The sequence below is a fragment of the Choloepus didactylus genome, chromosome 2 (genome assembly GCF_015220235.1).
Source record: "Choloepus didactylus isolate mChoDid1 chromosome 2, mChoDid1.pri, whole genome shotgun sequence".
NCBI lineage: Eukaryota > Metazoa > Chordata > Mammalia > Pilosa > Megalonychidae > Choloepus > Choloepus didactylus.
Genome location: NC_051308.1, coordinates 142,066,476 through 142,085,669, shown reverse-complemented (window position 1 = coordinate 142,085,669; position 19,194 = coordinate 142,066,476). Strand labels below are relative to the sequence as shown.

General features: G+C 36.3%; 1 protein-coding gene across 3 annotated transcripts in view; it reads right to left on the bottom strand.

Annotated features, from left to right (window-relative positions):
- FRRS1 (ferric chelate reductase 1) overlaps nt 1-19,194 on the bottom strand; it is an 82,309-nt gene that overhangs the window by 39,249 nt on the left and 23,866 nt on the right. For all 3 annotated transcript variants that reach the window (XM_037826560.1, XM_037826562.1, XM_037826561.1), the window contains exons 2-5: nt 6,401-6,596; nt 4,093-4,229; nt 2,476-2,570; nt 1,251-1,398 (exon numbers count right to left, since the gene is read on the bottom strand). In XM_037826560.1, the coding sequence (XP_037682488.1) occupies nt 1,251-1,398; nt 2,476-2,570; nt 4,093-4,229; nt 6,401-6,596 (576 nt within the window). The remainder of the gene's footprint in view (nt 1-1,250; nt 1,399-2,475; nt 2,571-4,092; nt 4,230-6,400; nt 6,597-19,194) is intronic.

Genomic DNA, 19,194 nt, shown 5'->3' with positions numbered 1-19,194 from the left:
CTATACAACAGGGGAACTGAATGACACAGACCCTGGGGTCTCTTCTGGCCCTAAAAATGCTATAATCCTACAACTGTGCAAGAACTTAGAGACTATAAACTTAGCAGCAGAAACACAATGAAAACTCCAAGAGCTAATGTCTTTTATGTGAATATAGAGAAAGACAGTGATATGCCAACAGATTCCTACTAAGAAGCTCAGGTTCAATCTGATTTCTGACACCCTTAAATCAGCTTTTAAATAAATAAGCATTAAGGCTAAACTGAGAACTAGTACAAATAATAGATCTAATTGTGTGGTCAAATAAAAATACACCATTCATAATCATCTAATCAAATACAAAGGCCAAAGACTACAAAATGTAGAAGAGAGGGGACACAAAATTAGACATTAAGTAGCAGCATGAATGCTTTACTTGGTCTTCTCTATATGACAAGGAGAGAAAAGGACAAGAATGGCAAGCAAAGAGAAAAGGAACTAATGTTTACTATCTGTTAAGTGCAAGGCAGTTAGAAAACTTACATTCATTATTTTATTTAATTCTCATAGTGATACTAAGAACTAGATATTTCATTTTACAGGTGAAGAAAGTGAGATTTTGAGAATGTAAGTACTTTGTCCAAAGTCACAGAGTTGGACAAGTCAGGATTCAAACCCAAGTTTTTTCTTTCTACTGTAATTATCTGCCTCAAGATGTTTTTCATTATAGCCACTTCTGAATTAAGAAATCTATTTTATGAGAAATACCATCAATAAAATCTTTCTTCCTAATGTTTCCAATATGTATTACCCTTTCCAAGATATGTTTATTCAGTAGTAATTCTTTTGAATTACAGGGTCTACATGGAAGTTTAACTGGTGAGCCTGCAAGAGTTTTAATGGAATTTTCTAAGTGTTATATCATCATTTCAAGATTCTCCTCCAATCTTGTTTAAACTTGCTTACAATCCCTCCCTATGTTTGAAACTTAGCAGTGTTTGCTATTCCATCATATTTATTTTCAAACGGAAACATATTTACTCCTAGTGCAGATTACATGTGAATGTCATAACCACATCCTGAACATGCAGGGTCTTGAATTTCAAAATCACAATGCTGCAATAAAGACTTCCAGATTTCCTACAGAGATTCCAAAAACAAGCCAGTGAGGCTACCTACTTACTAAGCACTTCACCAGGCACAGAACCACAATTTCTAAGGAAGTTGTTATTTTAGATTGCATTTGTTGAAACCATGAAAATGTTACTTACTGATTTTTTTAAATGGAAGACTGGAGGTAACGTTGGTAAAGGTGGTATTGTAGCTCTGGGTGTTGTAAAGGGAAGTGCATCTTGTTGTGAAATTATAGGACCGGGAATCTTCACCCAATAGATTTTATACTTCACAACAACTGTGGCTCTGAAATGCAAAACCAGTGAGATGAGACAGAATTTTGATTTTGACTTATCCAAATCAAGTTTAAAACTTGAAAAGGAAAAAAAAAAAACAGGAATGAACTAGGAACACACAACTTAATAGTACCTAACAGCATGAGTAAGGCAAACTTCTAATTACTATTTTACCTCATCACTAGATGAACTTTACTTCTCTGTCTCTCTCTCCCTCTTTCTCTGTCTCTCAATCTTTCTCTCTCAGTCTTTCTCACTCAGTCCCTCACAAAAGCTCACATGCTCTCTCACTGTCACTTTCCCTTTCTTCTTTCTTCCACCTGTCCATCCTTTGGGCATATTCATAACAGCTATGAACACCAGACTCGGGCTAACTTCACAGATTTTGCCTCCCTGACATATAAAGAACATACTACTATGCATTTCATAGTGGGATGTTCAAATTATCTAAAAGGCATATATATCAGGCAGCTACATCAAGAACCTGAATCAAGAGTGCATAAGCACCACTAGCTCTTACTAGGGCCATGTTCCCCTTTTCACATCCCACATAACATACAGGTACAAAGCTGTGTTACACTGTGTGCTAGAGACCCACGCACAAAGTGAAGTAGAAAACAGAGATGTGATAGAATATCAATTCTCCCCTTACATATATAACTCTATAACACCCCTCAGGAATCGTTATGTGGCTTCATGATATTTTATTTCCTCCTGCACGTCAGATTGAGAAGTACTATGTTAATTCCACTGGGTTTCACAATTCTGAGGGACATACAGGGTCTTACTTTTCTGACATTCTAATTGCAAGTTGTAACATTGTAAAAAAAATTGTAAAAAAAAAATCCAAATTTCAGGACTGTTTTATTCTTATTCTCATACCAATATAGGAGCCAATCTTTTAAAAATTATTAGTCTATAAACCAAATAGACTAAAATATTAATTGATGACTCATTAGTATGAAGGCAATACAATACTTCATTCATTCACTCAATAAATGCCTATTAAGTGCCTATTAGGTGCCAGGTGGAAAACAAAAAAATAAGCAAAACAACCTCTTTTTTAGTTACAAATTCTTCTACTCACAGAAATTGTATGTGATCTGGGGCATTGCTTGGAGCATTCCAGTAGACTTCTATAACTTTTTTTTTGGATGAACTTGTGTGACTCACAGCTGACCCCTGAAACAAACAGAAAAGAACTACTGTTCATAAACTCAGTAGCTCAGCACGGCTGGAACTGCCACACTTTTGCAAAGTATTTTACCATTGTACGACTTCAGCATTCTGGTAAAGACTATTTCATTTAAAAGAAGGACTTGGGTACTCAATATATCCACACTGACTGGTTTGACAACAGATTAGCCACCAGTCCTCAATAAATTGGAGTTGGTGGAAATTTAAGAACTGATGAGAAAAATGAATACAGGTTGTACTAATACAATATAAACCCTGCTCATTATTTCATTTCAACTATAAATTTATATTTTTTCCATTAATAGATACAAATGGAATGGATAAGCATTGTCAAAAGAAAAAAATTTTCCTTACCTCCAAATAGGTAGTATTATATTACAGTAATTCACTTTCACTTGATTGACCTGACAAACTCCTACTTATTCTTCAAGGCTTAGCTTGGGTATTACCTCCTCCAAGAAGCTCTCTCTCAACTCCCTCCAGTCTGGTACTGTACTCCCTGCCATGCTCTCCATTCACCTCGTATATACTTCTAAACCTAAGTTATCATACTTTTCTACTTATGTGTCTGTCCTATTCGGCTATGAGTTCTTCAGGCAACAAGAGTAAGTCTTATTCATCACCATATCTCTTGCACTCAGGACAGTTCCTGGTATGAATGAATGGCAAAAATTAGAACCCTGTCCACTCTTGAACTGTATCATCTATATTAACACCCCTCAAAAATCAATATACTGTGTATGTGAGGTGGGGGTATATGGGAACTCTGTATTTTCTGCATGACTTTTCTGTAAACCTGAAACTGCTCTAAAAAAGTTGCTTTTTTTTAATCAATATTATAAGAGCCAATATGATATAAAACATAAAAAGTTATCAACTCTTCAAACTACTGCCATGTCTTTTTCTGGGATGCTAATGTAAAAAACATTTTGAGAGGAGTAAAATTAAGGTAAAAGTTCGATCACTGTAAATCTATTTCGATGTCTGCAATACCTGGGCAATCTCATTGCTTATCTTGCAGGCAGTAGTGAAAAGACCTAAGGAAACTGACAGAAATCAGTGTAAAACTAAACCCAAGTGCTGGAGAAAATGTGGAGAGAGGGATGTACCTATTCACCGTTGGTGGGGAAGTAGAACAGTGCAGCCCATTTGGCGGGCACTGTGGTGGTTCCACAGGAAGCCAAGTGTCGGATTGCCATAGGGTCCTGCAACCCTGTTGTTAGGTATACACTTGGAAGAACTGAGAGCAGGGACACGAATGGACATTTGCACACTGGTGTTTATGGCGGCAGTATTCATGATTAGCAATGGATGGAGGTGGCCTATGGGTACACTGACTGATGAACCGAACGGCAAACTGTGGAGTATACATCCATTGGAATACTGGGCAGCTACAAGAAGGAAGTTGTGAGGTATGCAACTAGGTGAATGGACCTTGAGAACAGTATGTTGAGTGAAAAAAAAAAGAAATGAAAAGACAAAAAAAAAGAAAAAACTAAACTCAAACCTGTTTATCCTCACAGGTAAGAAGCTGGGACATCTCACGGTCAATCAGTGTGAAGGAGCCAATAGGAGGGCCACTCAAATCTTTGACATCACGAGCTTCTAAGAGAAAGCCTTTAAATTGTGACCCTGACAAAGTAACTGATAAACAGACAAAAAGATGGGTTAAGAAGTTTAGCAACATTCCAAAAAGGACTGTTTAGAAGAGGCACTCACCACTAGTCACAACCATGTCAAAGAAGTTACACTTTTAAGACTATTGTAATTTGAGGTCACATTTGTCCAACTAACAACAAGCATGGATTGAAGATATTTAAATTCCATATGAAATTTGAAATTATATACCTCCTAGAAAATATTTAAGGGCCGGGCTAAAATAATACTCCTTTGTTCTTTACTGGTACTATCTATAGGGATGTTTTTGGTTGTTGTGTATTCATCATGTATGCCTAGCATTCTTTCAACTGAAATTGAATAGGATTTTATTATCAAGTAAATTTTACTTAAATCTCATTCTTTGAAATGTAATACAGTACATATAAATTTTATTAATCTATCCCTCACCAGTACTAAATTTTCCAGGATTACATTTTTAGGCCATTAGTTACACTGTTAAACTCGATTTCTGATAAATTCTTAGAAGGAGCCCTCAGATGCAATCCTTTAATATTAAAGAAGAGGAAGAATAATACTCTTTTTAAACAAACAATTGGTACAAACTAGTCTAATATGGCCAGGGAATATTTACAGTGTAATGTCACTTTATAATCCTAGTTACCACTTATTTACTGATAACCAAATCCTAGCCTCTATGCTACGGTAACCATTCATTACAGCACACACTTAGGAGGCATTATCTTCATTTTACAAATAAGAAAAGTAAGACTCAGGCTTTACTTAGTGTGTGGTGGGGCCAAGATTCAAAGAAGGGTCTGATTCCAACCTCCCATTTTCCCCATTATTCCACAAATCTCTTTCAATTGTAAGTCATTACAAATCCTATTATTCCCTAAAATAAATTAAACTAGAGAATAAATGAAATAAAGGGAAGCATTTAATAAGCTACATTTCAGCTTGAAGGATTCAGACGTGTTAATGGGGAGTGTGCTAACCTAAACGGAGTTGCTTGGCCATTTATAAATAGCACAGAACATTATATAGGTGATGATACTAAAGTTAGGGATGAATGTGGCCCTTCTTAAACTTATGGATTAGAAAAATATAGAGGGAGTACAGGGTGAAGACTCTAAAGATGTGGATTCACCCAGTTCTGAATGCATTAACTTTGATAAGTTTCTTAATCTCTAGGGGAACTAAATGACAAATAAAATCACTTCCAGCTCTAAAATTCTGTAATTGAAAATGTGCATGCTGAAATGAACAAAGAAGGATTTGTAACAAATTTTCAGGAAAACAAAAGCTAGAAGAAAGCAATATAGATTTACTGTCCAGCAAAACAAATTTGCTAGAAACACAAGTTGTAGACAACAGCATCTATAGTATCACTCCAAAAGGACTTATTTGTCAAAGATCACAGGTAAAGTCGGTGCACATATGCAGAACTATTTCAGGAGGAAAAAACAGTAGGAATCACTCTATAGGCAAGTTCTAAGCCGTGATACATAGGATGCTCACTCCGGGAGATGTTAATGGCTGTTCCACAGGAATAAACGATGCTTGACTGTGAGGCAGCAGTCCATGAAGCCAATTAGTTTGGAAAATTCTAGATGAAAGTAAATACTTGTTTCTTTACCACAAACTCCTCAAGGTCTTTAATATCCTACCATGCAGAGTGAAATTCAAAAAGACAGCTATAACACACAGAGGGTTCCAAACTTATTTTCTATATACCCTTTTGGTTAGAGAGTACCTATCAATACTTTGCATTCCTAGAGTTGCACAATATACTGTTTGTTAAATGCTGTTATAGACACATCTATATCCTACCATAATAATCAGGGAAACACAGGATATTACCCCATATTGAAAAGGACAAGAGTTTATTATATTTAAACCAGATAAAATAAGCCTTGTTTTCCTTTTCCATTATGTTAATAGTACTGTTGATAAAGATATACCAAATAATGACAAAAACATATTTTAAAACCTGTTCTGAATGGGGAATTGGCATACTATTTAAGTAATACTGTCATCTGTAGAACTTGAACACAAAAATAGGAAGTATAAGATAATGGTATCCTATAAAAAACAGGTGACATTTAAATGAAATAGTCCAAATAATAAAAATAAAGATTCAATGAAGAGTAAAGGAGTGAAACTACAAATGTCATTAGTTAATTCCAACATAGTACCTTTGAGCTGACTTCCCGGTCGGAATGTCATCTGATTTACCGAAATGTTGTGAACAGGATGAGACTGTGGAATATGACCATGTTCAGGAATCATTCCATGGCATGACTCTGTTACTTTTCCATTGGGATAATTAGCCACAGAACTAATGTGCAAAAGAAGTATGAAGACGCTAAGGGTAAATCCAGGAACTGCCATCTCAAAAAGAGGATAAAAAGCACATTATTTTCAAAGGTAATTAAAACAAAACATAAAAGTTTCGTATCATCTGGCAGTAATTTTAGATAATTACTTACTTTCCATTTTCAGCTAACCATGTTCTCAAATATGTATTTTTAAAAAAAAAAAAGAATGTGATGTGCAAAGGCTGACCTGGGTTTGAATCTCAGCTCTACCATTTACCAACAGTAAAACTTTGGAATTGGTGAAATATTCCTTTATCTATATCCCAGATACATCGGCATTAAAAAACACAGCTGTCACCCCATAAAATCTTCTTCCTCCCACACAGTTCATCTGCCTGTTAGCATCTGCCTACTAGAAAACCAACTACTTTATGTCAGTCCCACCCTCCTCTAGTCCACATAACCACTTCATTTCACGCATATATATTTGGCACCTGCAAATCATAGAATACAACAAGGCTGGAGGTAGATGGGCAGGGACACATGACATGGTAGTAATAAAGTCAACACTGTAGATAGACTGGAGATGGGAAGAATCCAAGAAGCAAATCATTTGCCATAGGAAGGAAATTGTTTATTTGATACATCTGGTCATAGACAAAAACAGCCATAGAATCACTAGAACAAATTATCGTTCTTATACTCCTGTAAATCGATAGTGGTGTGAGAAAAGATCCCACATTGGACCAGAGCTACACTACAGGAATTCCTGCTAGACACCAGAAATTGAACTGCAGACTTTAACCAGCCCTTCATCTATACCAGGAGTCATCAAGAAGATAGCATTCAGTCCAAGAGAATTATATACTTCTATCTTCTGTCAAACCTCGAAGCTGGGCAGAATTCTCCTCATTTTAGGACAAACAAATGGAAGAAATACAACCAAGAACCTCTGAAAAACATTTACAGCATAAGAGAAGCTCATGATTTCTCGGCAGACTCAGAGGATAACATTACTTTGAAAAAGGTTCATTGCTATGGGAAACAGAATATTGAAGAAAATAACTGCTAGAGTTTCAATAAAAAGCCATATTTTCTTGATTCTATGAAATAAGAACAGAGGGTCATAAGGAGAGATCATTTTAATTAAGAAGAAAAAACAGAGTAAGATGAGAAAAGACTTCAGAAAACCCAAAAGTGCAAAAGCAAAACTGAAATGCACATTGGAGATGGAACACTGGGTACAGGATAAACTTGAGGAGAATTCTGAGAATTCATTACACAAAAAAAAAAGTCAAAGGAGAAAATAGTTAGAACTCAGGCGTAAAAACAGAAAATAGTAGACACCAAACTACGAGCAACACAGATGCCTGAAAAAGAAGTCAGAACACCTGAAACTAATAAGAATCAAAAGTAAAATGAAAACATTCATTAGAGATAAAAATGGGCCTTAGTCTACTTAACTAAAGAAGTCATCATATTTCAGGAAAAACAAAATATTTATACTCAAATCTTTCCTGGCAAAATATTTGTATTTCAAGAACAAAACAAAACAAAAAAGATACTATAAATATTTAGGCCAAAATAATAATCATAATCCATTAATTACAAGGCATAGAAATCAGGCCAGCCTCAGTCTCTACCAGAAACAAAACAGCAACACAGAAACCTGAGGGTAGAAAGGACATGACTTGGGAATTCTGTTCGCAGAAAGGAAACCTCAGAATATTATGTATAGTATAATCCCAATCTGGTGTAAGAAGAAATATGTAAATATTTGCATGTCAAGGGAAAAGTTCTGGAAAGATATATAGTGACCTGTGGTTATGCCTGGGGACAGCAGAGCACAACGGTTAAGAGCATGGGCTCTGGGGCAAGACTGCCTAGATCTGAACCCAGGACCCACTACCTACAACTAGATAGTGAGCCTTAGTGGGATCAACTCACTTCGAGATGTTTCCATTCCCTATCTGTAAAGTGGGAATGAGAATAATGAGAATAATACCTACCTTGTCTCTCCTTTTTGAGGACATATATATATATAAATATATAAATATATAAATATATAAATATATAAATATATATATATATATATATATATATATATATAGAGAGAGAGAGAGAGAGAGAGAGAGAGAGAGAGAGAAAGAGAGTACTTCCCTGGCATATATTAAGAGTTCAATAAACATTAGGCTTTATATGAGAGAGTGTGTGTAGTGGATGCACGGTTTACTGTGTACATGATTTTCTTTGACAGACTGTCTCTCAAGGCGAAAGCAACAAAATATTCTCAGACATGCAAGGGCAGAGAAAATATATGAAAATATTCTACTTTTGAACAGAATTTAAAAGAAAAAATTCTAATTATATACCTCTTGCAAGAGATATTTAAAAAACAACTGACTGAATAAGAATAAAAGGTAGGACAAAAGTATAACAAAACAAAAAAAATGAAAGCAGCCATACTATTATTATCAGATAAAGTAGGCACAACACTAAATGGCACAAAGAATATAACTGAATAAAAGATAAAATCCAAAATGAAGATATAATAGCTGTGCCAGTTTGGATGTATTATGTTCCCCAAAACACCATGTTCTTTAATGCCATCTTGTGGGGGCAGATATATTAGTGTTGATTAGGTTGGACTCCTTTGATTGACAGTTTCCATGGAGATGTGACTCAATCAACTGTGGATGACACGTTTGATTAAATTACTTCCATGGAGCTATGGATTCCGCCCACTCAGGGTGGGTCTTGATTTAATCACTGGAGTCTTATAAAAGAGCTCACAAACAGAAGGACCTCAGACCAGCTGAGAGTAACATTTTACAGAGCAGCTCAGAGAGACATTTTGGAGGTGGCCACTGAAAGCAGACTTTTGCTGACACTCTGGAGATGCTAGCCCAGTGTTTGCTCCAAAGATGCTAAGAGAGAACAAAACTCCCAAGAGCAATATTTTGAAGAATGCAAAGGAGCTGAGAAAGGAGCTGGTACACAACCCAGGATCAGCAGATGCCAGCCATGTGCCTTCCCAGCTGACAGAGTTTTCCGGACGCTACTGGCCTTCCTTTGGTGAGGGTATACTCATGTTGGTGTCTTAGTTTGGACATTTTCATGGCCTTCATACTATAAATTTGTAACCAAATAAACCCCCTTTATAAAAGCCAATCTATTTCAGGTATTTTGCATAACAGCAGAATTAGCAAACTGGAACAACAGCCATAAACGTTTATGGGCTAAACAACATGGCACAAAAGACAGATAAAGCAAAAACAAGATAAGAATACAATGGTACTGGAAGGCAATACTGTGATCCACAAAGATGCCCCTCCACCCTCCCCAAAAAAAGAATGGCCTGTACAATATGTAATTAGTAAATTTTGATTAATATGTTGTGATGGTTAATTTTATGTGTCAACTTGTCTAAGTTATGGTACTCAGCTGTTTAATCAAATCAAGGCCTACTTGTTACTGTGGAAGTATGTCATGGAAGGGATTAGCATCTACAATCAATTGACCTTAAATAAAGATTTCTCTCCATAATGTGATGGCCTTCATCTAACCAATTTGAAATCCTAACAGCAACAACTGAGGGTTCCAGCATTCAGAATAATTTCTGTCTCAAGACTCTAACATCACATCTTACTGAAATTTCCAACAGCACTGTTCATAAACTAGTGAAGCAAATAATAAATTGTGTGATATTCACAGAGTTGAATATGACTCTGCAGTTAAAACGCAGGAACTCAAGTTACATCTACCATCATGGATAAATATGCAAAACATAATGTTAACCAAGCATACAGCATTATACAAGTCATAGAAAATTTAAAAGCCTGCAATATACTATTTAATGTGTCTGGTTATATGACTATGTAGTAAAAGTTTAAGACATGCACAAGAATTATAAAGACTAAATGAAAGATAGTAGCTACCTTTGAAGGAGGGAGATAAGAAGGTCTCAAATGTGTCTGCAATAACTGATTACAGGAAGGAAGGAAGGAAGGGAATGAGGGAGGGAGGAAGACAGGGAAGAAGGAAAGAAAACCACAAGAAAATTTAAAAGCAAAAACTTCATAGGTGATATAGTAAAAGTAGAAAGTTGTAGCAAGATTTTTAAAACCCATGGTTTTAAAAACAATCTGAATTTACTAAAATTTGATGTTTCATTTTTTTAATTCTTTCCAAACTATTAATACAAGAATACTTTTAATATATGTCCAAGAATGCAGGGATCCTTGGCAAGCTTGGTAGATGCAGAGCACGATGGTACTGAACTTCACTGCACTTATAAATATTCAGACCTGCAGAGAAGCAGCAGCCAGCCAGCTGGTTTTATACAACTACCCTGAACTTAAGGAAGGAAAGGGCATAGTGCTGATGATAGCAGAAATGGACTCCGATTTCTGACTCTTCCTTCCATCACTCGCAACTGAAAAATCACCCAAAATTCTAACCAGAAGAATGGAGTCACCATTAACTGAGATACACAAGATTACAGTAGGATCAGGTTTGAGGGGAAGATCAGGAGGTTAATTTTAGACAGATGAAGTATCAGGTGCCTATTAGATATCCAAGTAGTAGGTAATTAGATATATGAGCCTGGAGCTCAGGAAAGAGTTCCAGGCTGTAGATATAAATAGAGAAGTTGTCAGTGTACAGATTGTATTTAAAACCACTGGGCTGAATAAAATCACAAGGAAAGTAAGGAAGTGAAGATAGGAAAGAAAAGAGGTCTAAGAATTGAACCATACAGAATGAGAAAGACTCAGCAAAGGATATTAAGAAGGAAAAGTCAGTGAAGTAGGAGGAAAACCAAAATGGTAGAATGTCCTGGAAGCTAAGAGAAGAAAATGTTTCAAACAATATGGAATGCTCAACTGGCCAAATCTCACTTGCTGTTAGGGCAAATGAGACGAGGACTGAGAATTTACTAGATTTGCAAAATGGAAGCCATTGGGGACCTTAATAAGGACAGTTTCATAGGAATGGTGGAGTAAAAACATTATTGGAGGAAGTTTAAAAGAGAATAGGAAGAGAAATTAGAAAGAGTAAGCATAAACAACTCTTTCAAGGGGTTTTCTGCATGGTACTGGCATAAAGATAAGACATTGATCAATGGACTTGAATTGAGAGTTCAGAAATAGACCCCCAGATAAACAGTCAACTTATTTTTCATAAGGCCCCCAAACCCACTTAACTGTACAGAACAGTCTCTTCAACAAATGGGGCTGGGAGAACTGAATATCCATACCAAAGAGGATGCCTGCCTCACAGCGGACACAAAAATTAACTCAAAGTGGATCAAAGACTCAATATAAGAGACAGTACCATAAAACTCCTAGAAGGTAATGTAGGGAAACATTCAAGATCTAGTATTAGGAGGTCGCTTCTTAGACCTTACACCCAATTAATGAAAGAAAAAATAGATAAATGAGAACTCCTCAAAATCAAAAGCTTCTGTACCTCAAAAAACTTTGTCAAAAAGGTGAAGAGGCAGCCAACCCAATGGGAGAAAATATTTGGAAACCATATATCTGATATCCTGCATATATACAGAAATCCTACAACTCAACAACAGTAGTCCAATTATAAAATGGGCAAAAGATATGAAAAGGTATTTCTCTGAAGAGGAAATACAAATGGCTAAAAAACACATGAAAAAATGTTCATCTTCACCAGCTATTAGGGAAATGCAAATCAAAACCACAACAAGATACCATCTCACATCCATAAGAATGGCTGCCATTAAACAAACAGGAAACAATAAATGCTGGAGAGGATGTGGAGAAATTGGAACTCATTCTTTGCTGGTGGGAATGTATAATGGTACAGCCACTGTGGAAGATAGTTTGGCGGTTTCTCAGAAAACTAGGTAGCGAATTACCCTACAATCTGGCAATTCCACTTCCCAGAAGATTTGAAAGCAGTGACATGAACAGACATTAGTACACCAATGTACACAGCAACACTGTTCACAATTGCCAAGAGATGGAAACAATCCAAGTGTCCTTCAAGAGATGAGTGGGTAAACAAAATGTGGTATATACATACAATGGAATACTATGCAGCAATAAAAAGCAACAAGGTCCTGAAACATGTGGCAACATGGATGAACCTTGAAGATCTAATTCTGAGGGAAATAAGTCAGACACAAAAGGAAAGATATTGTATGTTATGACTTCTATGATCTCTGAACAATGTATAATCAATGTCTTATAATATAGAATATTGGCAACCTAGTGATAGACAGTAGCTAGTTAAGGGAAATGATAAGCTAATATGTTCCGATATGTTAATAATAGTGAATTCAAAAGTATGGTAATGGATAGGGATGATGGTTGTTTATTAATGGGATTATAAGAGCCGTATAGAAGGCAAATGAGATTGAAAGGGGTTGTTTAAGGGCATGTTTCCCACATATATAGATGGGGGCTTGCATGATATACTTCTAAAGTATGACACTAGCACAGACAGTTGACAACAGAAGGGTATATGGGGAAAATCTACATATTGTATACTAGGGGCTACAATTAATAGGAATACCATACTAGTACTACACAAATACTAGGGACAAATAATTAAGGGCTGACAAGAGCTGTGAGATGTTTTGGGAAGTGAAGAGGATTATATAACTAAGTGATGATATTGTGAGTATGGATGGATTATCAAGGACATAACATATACTATGTGAACTTAGAAACTCCCTACTTTATAAGTCAAGCCCTCAATCTTGAGGCTTACTTGGGTGAAACTTATGGTTGTAAAGGGAAGGCTAAGTCCACCTATAATTATGCCTAGAAGTAACCTCCAGAGAACCTCTTTTGTTGCTCAAATGTGGACTTTCTTTCTCTAAGCCTACCTCTGCAAATAAATTCATCACACGACCCCCGACCCCCCAGATGAATGAGTCTTCCTGGCAATGTGGGACACAGATTCCATGAATGAGCCTGGCCCTGGGATCAAGGGATTGAGAATGCCTTTTTGACCAAAAGGGGGAAAAGAAAAGCAACAAAATAAGGTGTCAGTGGCTAAGAGAATTCAGATAGAGTCAAGAGGCAATCTGGAGATTACTCCTATGCAAGCCTCATCTAGATATGCCAAATGACCACAATATGATAAGCCCAAGTCAACAGTAGTCCCAAAAACCTTAAAGGAATACACAGATCCCTTTTGAAACTCTATAAAGGTTTCACTTACTAAGTTTATTCCTTAGAAATTTAAATTCTCCAAAGAACTCCTATGCCAGCTAAGTCCCAAAACCCAGAGGCAATAGCCTCTTCAAAGAACATCACTAGATACATCCCCTTTTCTCAGAAAGTTGACACCCCATATATATTTTATTGAGATTGTTCACATACCATACAACTATCCAAAGATCCAAAGTATACAATCAATTGCCCATGGCACCATCATACAGCTGTGCATCCATCACCACAATTAATTTTTTTTTCAATTTTTAGAACATTTTCATTACTCCAGAAAAGAAATAAAGACAAAAAAAGGAAACTCAAATCCTCCCATACCCCTAACCACCACCCCTCCGTTACTGACTCATAGTTTTGGTATAGTACATTTGTTACTGTTGATGAAAGAATGTTAAAATACTACTAACTGTAGTATACAGTTTGCAATAGGTATGCATTTTTTCCTATATGCCTATTATTAACTTCTAGTTATAGTGTCACACATTTGCTCTAGTTTGTGAGAGAGATTCCTAATATTTGTATAGTTAATCATGGACATTAACACCCCTTTTTAACATGAACAACTTAGGGTAGTCACTGCCCAGATATCCCTGAAGATTGGAAAAGTGATTAACCTACAGGAAGGGGTAGCAACAGACATGGTGGAATTTATCAAAGGATTATGAATACTGAATCTTTATATAATTTGCTTTTGCTTAGTTGCTGGGGTATTAGAATAGCTAGAAGAAAAGAATTAAAATGGTGAAACTGTAACACATAGCATCCTTTGGAATTTGTTCTATAGTTACTTGTTAAATTGTAATTTGAAAGCTATCATCTTTTTGTATATATGTTATATTTCATAATAAGGGAATAACCGAAACTATGGTACTATAACTCATAACAACTTCGGAAATTTCCCATATAACTACTTGTTAAAGCATACTTTGAAAGATACTACCTTTTTTGTATATATGTTATATTTCATAACAAGGAAATAACTGAAACTGTGGAACTGTAGCCTACAATATTCTTTGAAATTTGTTCTCTAACAACTTGTTAAATTTCACTTGGAAAGTTACCACTTTTATGTATATATGTTATATTCTACAATAAAAAATTATTTTAAGAAAGAGGTTTTCTGTTATTAAAGAGAATAGGGTATCAGTTGGAGGGAGGAGAGGGGTTTGTTTTGTTTTGTTATTAACATGGAAGAAATAACATCATGTTTGGGGGCTGATGGAGAGATCCAGTAGAGAGGGGGAGATATTGATAATGCAGAAGAAAGAGGGGCGAATAGTTAAGTGAGATTTTAAGTGGACAAGTCTGGGAATGCCTAGTAGGAAATTGTTGTCTAAGATACGGATTGGCAAACTACAGTCTGTGGGCAAAATCCAACCTACTGACAGTTTTCATATAGCCCATGTTTTAAGAATGTTTTAATGGGTGGGGGGAAGATCTAAAGAATAATATTTCATTACTTGAAAAGTGCATAAAATTAAAATTTCAGTGTCCATAAATAAAATTGTATTGGAACACACACACACACACACACAAAGAATGCAGGGATCAAACCAACAATCAACATTATAACTCATGACAATATATTAGAAACAGTTCATTTAAAAGCAAGAATAAAAACCAGCATGCCTACTGCTGCCATTATTATTCAACTTTGATTTTAAAGTTCTGGCCAATATAAGAAGCTTAAACAAGAAGAACAATTAATAGAAAGTAAACAAAATTATTGTTCTGCAGACACTATAATTGTATATCTAAATATGCTATTTCATTGAACAACTGACATCTTTATATCGCCAGATCACCTCTTGATAAATAATTCAGTAATGTGAATTGATTAAAACAAAAAATTTTCTAAATAGTGTTTCTGTATGACAGCAACAACTCAGAAAACAATAGGAAAAAGTAAAAAAACAATGCAAAAAGGAAGAGGATTAATCTTACATGTAAAATATGAATCCTATTCAATAAAAAAAATAAAACTTTTCTGTAAAGTACAAAATAAAACTAAAACAACCAACAAGAATGAGCAGAAACCTCTTTCTTGGGGCTCCAGAAAACAGTTAAAGGACTACAGTAACAAAATGAGCACCAAAAATAGAAAAAGACTTCTTAAAATCAGTACATATACACCAGTAATGAGCTATCAAAGGAGGTAATCAAGAAAAAAAAAAACCATTTACAATAGCAACTAAAAGAATCCAATATCAAGGAATAAACTTAACCAAGGATATAAAGGACTTGTATACAGAAAACTACAAAACATTGCTAAAAGAAATCAAGAAGAGCTGAGCAAATGGAAAGACATTCCATATTCATGGATTGGAAGCCTAAATGTTGTTACGATGTCAATGCTACCCAAATTGTTCTACAGATTCAATGCAAGACCAATCAAAATTCCAACAGACTACTTTGCAGAAATGGAAAAGCTAATTATCAATTTTATTTGAAATGGTAAGGGGCCTCAAACAGCTAAAACACCTTGAAAAAGAAGAATGAAGTGGGAGGTATCACACTTCCTGACTTGAAAGCATACCATAAAGCCACAATGATCAAAAAAGCATGGTACTGGCATAAAGATAGACCTATTGATCGATGGAATTGAATCAAGAGTTCAGAAACAGACCCTCAGATCTATGGTCAATTGATTTTTGACAAAGCTCCCAAGTCCACTCAACTGGGACAGACCAGTCTCTTCAATAAACAGTGTTGGGAAAACTGGATATCCTACCTAAAGAATGAAAGAGGACCCCTAATTCGCTCCCTATAGAAAAATTAACTCAAAATGGTCAAAGACCTCAATATAAGACCCAGTACCATAAAACTCCTAGAAGAAAATGTAAGGAAACCTCTCCAAAATCTACAATAGGTGGTAGTTTCTTAGACTTTGCACCCAAAGCACAAGCAACGAAAGAAAAAATAGACAAATGGGGACTCCTCAAATGTGAATACTTTAGTGCTCAAAGGGAAAAAAATACTTGAACACCACATATCTGATAAGGGTTTGATAACCAGAATATATAAAGAAATCATACAACTCAACAATAAAAAGACAAACCATCTTAAAAATGGGTGAAAGACATGAACAGACATTTTTCCAAAGAGGAAACACAGATAGCTAAAAAGCACATGAAAAGATGTTCAGCTTCACTAGCTATGAGGGAAATGCAAATCAAAACCACAATGAGAGATATCATCTCACACCTATTAGAATGGCCTCTATTAAACAAACAGGAAGCTACAAGTGTTGAAGAGGATGTGGAGAAATTGGAACACTGATTCACTGCTGGTGAGAATGTAAAATGGCAGAGCTGCTGTGAAGGACAATTTCATAGTTCCTCAGGAAGCTAAGTGTAGATTTGCCTTAAGACCCAGCAATCCCACTACTTGGGATATACCCAGAAGATCTGAAAGCAGGATGCAAACAGACATTTGCACACTGACGTTAATAGCAGCATTATGCACAGTTGCCAAAAGATGGAAAAACCCAAGTGTCCATTATCAGATGAATGGACAAATAAAATGTGGAATATTTTTCAGCAATAAGAAAGAATGAATTCCTGAAGCAGGCAACAACATGGATGAACCTTGAGGACATTATGTTCCATGAATAAGTCAGACACAAAAGGACAAATAATGTATGATCTCACTGATATTAACTAATTATAATACGTAAAACTCATAGACATAAATATAGACTATAGGCTACCAGGATATAGAATGACGTTGCTTAATATGTTCAGAATGTTTAACTAAGTTGAACTTAAACATCTGGAAATGGACAGAGGTAATAGTAGCACATTATTGTGAGAATAATCAACAGTGCTGAATGGTGTGTGAATGTGGTAAAAGGGAAAGTTTAGAGTCATGTATGTCACCTGAAGGAAAGTTGTAGGTTAAAACATGGGAATGTTAACACAGTGAATCTTGTGGTAGACAACGTCCATGATTAACTGCACAAGTATAAAAAAGTTCTTTCATGAACTAGAAGAAATGTACAACAGTTGTGCTGGTTTGAATGTATTATGTCCCCCAGAAAAAGCCATATTCTTTGATGCAATCTTGTGGGGGCAGACATATTAGTGCGGATTAAGTTGGAATGTTTGGATTAGTTTGTTTGCATGGAAATGCACCCCCAACCAACTCTAGGTGATAACTCTGATGAGACATTTCCATGGAAGTGTGGGCCACACCCATTCAGGGTGGGCCTTGATCAGTGGAGCCATAAAAACCAGCTGACAAGCAGAAGGAACTCAGTGCAACTGAGAGTGACTTTTTGAAGAGGAGCTACAGCCAAGAGGGACACTTTGAAGAATGCACAGGAGCTGCAGATGAGAGACAGTTTGAAGATGGCCATTGAAAGCAGACTCTTGCTCCAGAGAAGCTAAGAGAGGACAAAGGTCCCAAGAGCAACTAAGAGTGACATTTTTGAGGAACTACAGCCTAGAGAGGAATGTCCTGGGAGAAAGCCATTTTGAAACCAGAATTTTGGAGCAGACGCCAGCCACATGCCTTCCCAGCTAACAGAGGTTTTCCAGACACCATTGGCCATCCTCCAGTGAAGGTATCTGATTGCTGATTACCTTGGACACTTTATGGCCTTAAGACTGTAATTGTGTAACCAAATAAACCCCCTTTATAAAAGCCAATCCATTTCTGGTGTTTTGCATCCTGGCAGCATTAGCAAACTAAACAACAGTTTTACAAGGAGTTAATAATAGAGGAATATATGGGGGGAAACGTACCTATTGCAAACTATGGACTATAGCTAAAGTAATATTTTAATACTCTTTCATCAACAGTGACAAACGTACCAAACCAATACTATAGGTCAATAATAGGAGCACATATGGGGTATGGGAGGATTTGAGTTTTTTATTTTTATTTCTTTTCTGGAGTAAAGAAAATGTTCTAAAAATGATCATGGGGTTGTATGCACAACTATGTGATGATACTGTGAACCAGTGATTCTATACTTCAGATGGTTTGTACAGCGTGTGAATATACCTCAATAAAACTGCATTTAAAAAAAAAAACAATAGGATCTTGTGGGCACTGGGTGGACCTTCCCCCATCAGAGCCCACCCGTGCTCCCAGTGTGAATTCCTGGTCCCACTTCCAGAGGGAGCAGAGTGGCCCTTGTACACATCCAGGGAGCATGTATGTCTGGTCCAATCTGCTTGGTGGTGGCCTGAGGGGACTCATCCTAGAACTTGCTCTGTGTGTTAAAAGGCACCACACAGAGCTCCCTACAGAATGCTGTGGGAGAGCAGTACTGCCTGGAGCAGAGATTGATGGCCTGTGCAGTCTGAGGGCTGAGGGAAAACTGTTTCCTAGGGAAGAGGGAACATTTGTAACAGGGTACAATGGGGGAATTCCTAGGGCTACACATATGCATATGCCCCAGTCCAGATGCATGCCCCAGACTAGGTGCATGCTCAGAAAAGATCAGGGAAGGCC